This window comes from Microtus ochrogaster, chromosome 2, assembly GCF_000317375.1.
Source record: "Microtus ochrogaster isolate Prairie Vole_2 chromosome 2, MicOch1.0, whole genome shotgun sequence".
NCBI lineage: Eukaryota > Metazoa > Chordata > Mammalia > Rodentia > Cricetidae > Microtus > Microtus ochrogaster.
The window spans coordinates 47998316-48004991 of NC_022010.1; the positions used below are offsets into that span (position 1 = coordinate 47998316).

The following is a 6676-nucleotide window of genomic DNA, read 5'->3' on the forward strand; positions in this document are numbered from 1 at the left end:
CAGTCACCCGCACATACCTGCAGATACCCACACACACACAGACACACAGACACTGCAGTCTTACGCATATACCTGCAGGTACCCACACACAGACACAGTCACTGCAGTCACCTGCACATACCTGCAGATACCCACACACAGACACACATATCATTAAAAATAAATAAAAGTAAAATCTGAAAAATACAGTTATTTCAAATATGTTGTGTAGTTTAGTGACCTACAGACTCCCTTCTCTTACCCTCCTGCCTCTTGGATAGGTCTATTCTGAAAGCTGGCCTTTCCCCCTGGAGAGCTGCTTTATATTAGGTAGGGATAATTATTGGTAAGGGACCATGTCTTTACTTAAGGTGTCTTGTTCTCATGTGTAGCCGTTATATCCTTTCTGAATGTTTTGAACAGAGCATGTTTTCTGAGTCTTAGAAGAAATGTCTCTTTTAGTCCAGACTACTCACAAGATTGCCAGCTGTTCTACTCTTGCAGATGGGGATAGCATCCTGTGCTTAAATGACCCATCCTTTGTCACCTTCCAATGGTCTGGCGACCTGTTCTGGAGATGAGGTCTGAATGACAGCTTGGATAACTGCTGTGGATTGTCTGAACCAGTTCTGGGTGGTTTCAGCAATGCCGATGGACCAGCTGCTTAGGTGATGGTTTTACTGTGCATGTTTTCGTTTTCCCTTTCAGATATTTTCCGTACAGTGGAGATGCCCTCCCAGTACTGCCTGGCCTTGCTGGAACTGAATGGAATTGGCTTTAGTACTGCGGAATGCGAAAGTCAGAAGCATATCATGCAAGCCAAGCTGGATGCCATTGAGACTCAGGCCTATCAGCTAGCTGGCCACAGCTTCTCCTTCACAAGTGCAGATGACATCGCACAGGTAGTGTGTGCACCGAGAAAACTGGGAGGAACTTCTGGAGTTAAAGTGACATGTGTCACAGTACACTGCTAAATCCCAGCACTTAGTAAAATAAAACAGGTGGAATGCAAGGGGGATAGTGTTGTCGCCAGGGGACCAGTTGTCAATGTATTCAGAGGTGAAGTGGTAAAGGAGGCGTCAGTGTCCTTGCAGGTCTGCGGGATTGGAGGAGGCACTCTCCAGTCGCCATCGCTCTTAGTTGAGGTGGCAGTCCACGAGCAACAGTGTAGCTGTCTTCATGGCGCTAGTTCCCGCATCAGCCGGGATTCACCCCTTCTCTGCGCCAGCACCTTTTGTCAGGAAGGGAAATTGGGGATTGTTCTGAGATGCAAATTTTTATAACTTTAATGAAACATTGACCAAGTCACTCCTGTTTTATTGTTCCAGGTTGGTAGTCTTTCTGTTTTCTCTTCTCACCATATTCTCTCCCTGTCAAGGGTAGTTGGAGTTGGCCTTGGGTGGGGTGTTTATACACTGGAGAGCACCAATTGTTCTGTCTCTATATGCAGTTCAGTAATGTAAAATTTACTCGAGGTCACAGGCTGGCCTGACTTCTGGATTTGAATTCTGCCTCCTCCATTCGTTAGCCAGCTGCACGACCTTGGACTGGAGCAGTTAATACATCAACTCCTTATGTCTCTGTTTCTTCAATCAGTGAAACGGGAGTTGTGACTTAAAATGCCTCATAAGGTTGTGGCAATGATAAATGTAAAATGTATACTTAGCTACTGTCACATAGATGGTAAATGATCAATAAATATTATAAATCCTAATAATGAAATGGCCCATTAATCTAGAGAGTTTTGTATTTTAAAGAACATGAGAAGCTGTTTTTCTGAAGTCTGTATTTTATCTGTAGTGGGTTCAGTAGTGTGCTCTCAGGGCTTTCTTTGTGAAAAGTAGGGTGTGTGTGTGTGTTTCTGAATTTTGTAGCCCAGAAGCCTTCAATTGTATATACAGTAGACTATGTACAAAATTACACAGGACACTTACAAAAAATAGAACGTATAGGTTTCAACACAAGTGGGGTGAAGCAAACGTGAGTTTGTGCCTCAGGACCAAAGCAGGTGAACCATTTAGGTCATATGGGGTCCCTACCTGTGTGAGCTTGGTTTCTTGAGTGGGATTTTACCAACCACTCACTAGACTAAACTTGAGGTGAGACCAGGCTTTTGATGCTATTGGCTGCTGCCTAGGTCTTGGTTTTAAAACGAGGTAGGCAATTTATATGTGAAAATTCACAGTTAATTCTGAAAGTTTCACCCAAGAGAGAAATTTAAGATAATTACTGAGATAATATAGCTCTGTGTTGTCGTAACTGATTCTTCGTCTCTTCTAGGACTCTTTGTTGAACGCTGACAGTGTTCCACATTTCCTCTTCACTAATCAGATTTCTTCTCCTATCCTGTCATTCATATACCTCTATTTCTTGATAAAATATAGGCCGGTATAACTTAAGAAAAAAATTTTAGTATAACTCTGTTTCATTCAGTTAGAATTTAACCAGATATTCTTTAATTTTCCTTGCTGGATGTGCCAATCATAATTGTATGCATGCATGTGTTCGTATTTGTATAACACAAAGTTTGAAGCTATGTAGTTCCTGACCTGTATTGTAAGTCTCAATGCTGTCATTGATGACAGTGTCCAGGATGCCAGCCACTGCCACTGTTATCACTGGGGAGCACAGGGATAGCATTCTCTCCGCTCCTCAGCCAGCTGGTGGGACAAACATTTCTTGTACTTACATAAATTGTTTCCATTTTGGGAATTATTACTGGGGAGAAAAGCTCAAGATTCATTAAAAGCTATTCAAGTTATGTAAGCAAATGAGTAAATACAGTAACTCAGCTTCTGAATTGCCTAACTTTAAGCCCCTCTAATTTGAGTTAGTGAGGGTTTGGCTACATGGGGTCCTTGCCCAAGTAGGCCACTCATTAGCCTTCATTTATTGCCACATTGGATTAACCATTTCTCCTAGCTTTTGTGTCTAGGGATTTCTGTGGCCCGGTGATATGCTGTGATCAGGTGACTTTGCTGATTATCATTGTGGTAGTTAAATGCAGTAGCCATGTGAGTTGTCCTTCAAGAGGTCTTTAGGAGCACTCACAGTCATCAGAGCAACCCAAGCCTCAGTCAGTAGCTCAGCCGTCAGTGCTTAGCGCGGCATGCATGCCTGTGCTCTTGTAACAGTCTCCTGATAGCTTAGCGCGGGCATGCATGCCTGTGCTCTTGTAACAGTATCCTGATAGCTTAGCGCGGCATGCATGCCTGTGCTCTTGTAACAGTCTCCTGATAGCTTCCATCTCAGGGCGGGCAGCACGCCTGGGAGGCCTGGTCATTGCTGTTGTTCACTAAAAGTGATTGCCCAAAGAAATATCCTTTCAATCCCCATGGTAAACTGTAAAGTTTATAGTCTTAAAATACTTTTTAAAGGTAGTTTCTGAGTGACAATACTTATAATTTGATTCTTGACTGAGAAAATACTAATTTTGCAGGTTCTATTTTTGGAACTGAAGCTACCACCAAATGGAGAGATGAAAATGCAAAGCAGCAAAAAAACTTTGGGTTCTACCAGAAGAGGGAGTGAGAGTAACCACAGGCTGAGACTGGGGAGGCGGTTCAGCACTAGCAAGGTACTTTGGGGTACTCACGGGGCAGAGCCAAAACTTTTAGCTTTTGATGCCGTGAAACAGTGCTGATGGCATCAAGAGCCACATAGCCCACTCTAGCTTACCCAGATTCAAGCCAGCAGACTGCTGGTGTTCAGAGTCCTGTAATGTCTGTGGAGGCAGCGCAGCATGGGGTGTGGCCGCCTGAGCTCACACCTGCAGACGCTGTTTACTGCTGCCCAGTGTGCTTGGGATTTTGTATTCTATATGAACACAAAAAGTGTTACAGAAAAAATACACTTTCCATGGTTTTCTTTTAAGACTCTTAATCTGTCATTTTCAAAGGAATTTTGCTAGTAATTATCTATGAACCTTGCACTAATTGAAGAGGAGGAAAGAAGTGCTTGGCTTCCTGACTTCCCACTGGGAAAATGGGGCTAGAAAAATGTAGCCACATAGTTGTGGAGCTTCCGTGGATTTTTGAGCCTGACATCAGTAAGAGCAATTCATCTGCCCTGGAAAGTGTTCACAGCTCTGTTTCCTAGACAACTCTTTGTTAGTCTGGCTGGCCCTTTTGGTGCCCTAGTTTCTAAGGGCCATGGCTTAGAAACATTTGCTTTTAAATAAATACCCCCTGATTTTCTGGATATGGAAACCCCAAATTAGGGCAAGAATGAAGACTACTAGGGTGTCTCTAAGCACTGCAGGTGGAGGAGGAAAAGCACAAAGAAAAGAGGTGATGTAACTCTTGGGGAGGCGCATGCTCCGTGAAAACTGACATTCCATTGATTTTTGTCTTTTAAAGGTAGCTATAAATTGGTAGTGTTAAGTATTTCCATGTTGCTGTCTTGTAAACTGTGCTTACAGATTTACATTTTAGTGACTTCTGAAATTGTCTAGACAATGATTCAGAGTTGTTGATGTAGGATTTATCAGACTGAATTTTGAGATGTCTTTATTTATGTGAGAGACATTCCGATTTGTCATTGAATTTGGTAAAATTCCAGCCTTAACCTTGTTATATTTCTTTCCAGGAAGTGTTAAATAAATTAAAGGCCTTGCATCCTTTACCAGGCCTGATACTGGAATGGAGAAGAATCAGTAATGCTATTACCAAAGTGGTCTTCCCTCTGCAGCGGGAAAAGCGCCTGAACCCTTTTCTCAGAATGGAAAGAATCTACCCTGTATCACAGTCACACACAGCTACAGGTGAGAGATACGAGATACGAAAAGACTTTTATATGTAATATTTATGATGGCCCAGGGACCCAAGTCCATCCCTTGTGAGGCTCCACTGCACTAAGAGAGCCCAGACTGTCATTGTCCCCGCCTCCCCACCACCCCCAAACATAGCTAGACACCACCTGGACACTAGGAAGACCAAGGGAGAGCATTTGTCTGGCTTGTGCCCCCTCCCCAGCTACCAGGCAGCTTTGCTCCTTAGTGTGTCTGCTGCCTGTCGTCATGCTGCCGTGGTTTTCCTTTTGTGGACTCAGTTTCCCAGGTTGCTTCCTGTCACATGGCATTGATTTTTAGAAGTAGCTTAATGAAGAACATGATATTGCAGCTGATTACTTTCAGAGTGACCTTGTGCTCATCTTATTACTGCTGATTACAGGAATATGTAGAAAAACTAAATAAATCTAAACCAAGTTTAGCATTATCAAGCATGCTTTTGAAAATCTTTCTATTACATTATTAGTATGTATGTGTGTGTGTGTGTGTGTGCGCGCGCACGCGCACACATGCATTAAGCATGTATGTGTTTTATGTCACACCTGTGGGAGTCAGTTGTCTCCTACTGTGTGGGTTCTGGAGTTTACCCTGGGTTGTCAGGTGCTCCTACGCACTGAACCATCCTGCTAGCCCCCCAGCTGGATTTAAGAAAGATCATGAGCTGGGCGGTGGTGGCGCACACCTTTAATCCCAGCACACCTTTAATCCCAGCACTCGGGAGGCAGAGGCACGCGGATCTCTGTGAGTTCGAGGCCAGCCTGGTCTAGAAGAGCTAGTTCCAGGACAGGAACCAAAAAACAAAAAACAAAAAAAAAAAAGAAAGAAAGATCATGAGTCGATTGGTTGATTGTCAGGTTTATTTTTTTAATTTTTTTCTTCTTGTTTTTAGGACGGATAACCTTTATAGAACCTAATATCCAGAATGTGCCAAGAGATTTTGAGATTAAGATGCCAACACTAGTAAGGGAAAGCCCACCCTCTCAAGCTCCAGGCAAAAGCCTGCTTCCAATGGCCAGGTAGACGTTATTTCTGTATGGATATTATCCCTTTGTGAGCACAATGGCTCCAAAGGACCCTGTCGTATAAAACAGTGCAATGCATTCAAGTTTATATTCTGGACCTGCCATTTGGTCTAGACGGTATCCATTTGAAATTCTATGGTGAAGTTGGTCAACGGTAAAGGGTGGTAGACCTGCTTCAAGGTACTAGCACTGTGTGCTCTAAGTCAAATATGGAAGTAGAAAGGCTAGTTGTGCCAGCACCACCCTGTCCCCATGTGTACTTGACAAGATAGTTTGTTTACCTTGGGTCTGGTTAGAGACTTGTGGAGTTAAAAGGGGCATGGGGATGGATTGTCTCAGGCAGTTGAGGAAGGCGATTGCAGAAGTGCCTGCATGTCCTACTGAGCGTTTGCTCAGAGAGATCTAATATCTCTTTCTTTAAAGTGGGCTCAGGGTAGGCCATGTTAGGCTTCTTAGGTGGAAATCAGACCTTCTGTGCATCTGAGATTCGTCGTGTTTCAGCCGATGATTTCATTTGTACTGCAGACGACAAAGTAAGAAGTTTTATGGCCCACACCCTGGGAATGGGGCACTGACGGAAGAGAAGGCCTCAGATAGAGGGGTGCCGTTTTCAGTGAGCATGCGCCATGCCTTTGTGCCGTTCCCAGGTAAGGTGGCTGTATGGTTGTTTTAAAGGCACTGGGAAGCCTGAATTATGAGTAGGATTCAGAAGTGTGCATTATGGCCTCCATCTTTCCTATGCTAAATGCTGCCCCACCCCAGTACCGCTGTGGTGCTCAGTAGCTGCTGAGTACTGTTTGGAAACCTTGCAAAATGTTCCGTGGTTAGGGAATTCACTGCCCCGCTTTCCTCCGTTGTCTTGGAAGAGCAGAGTTCTGGGTCCCTG

At 43.9% G+C, this 6676-nt stretch overlaps 1 protein-coding gene across 1 annotated transcript in view; it reads left to right on the forward strand.

Moving 5' to 3' along the window:
• Positions 1-6676, forward strand: part of Polq (DNA polymerase theta) — a 73412-nt gene that overhangs the window by 52471 nt on the left and 14265 nt on the right. Inside the window, exons 15-19 of the mRNA XM_005344958.2 lie at positions 688-881; positions 3419-3556; positions 4567-4741; positions 5658-5784; positions 6316-6437. Of these exons, the coding sequence (XP_005345015.1) occupies positions 688-881; positions 3419-3556; positions 4567-4741; positions 5658-5784; positions 6316-6437 (756 nt within the window). The remainder of the gene's footprint in view (positions 1-687; positions 882-3418; positions 3557-4566; positions 4742-5657; positions 5785-6315; positions 6438-6676) is intronic.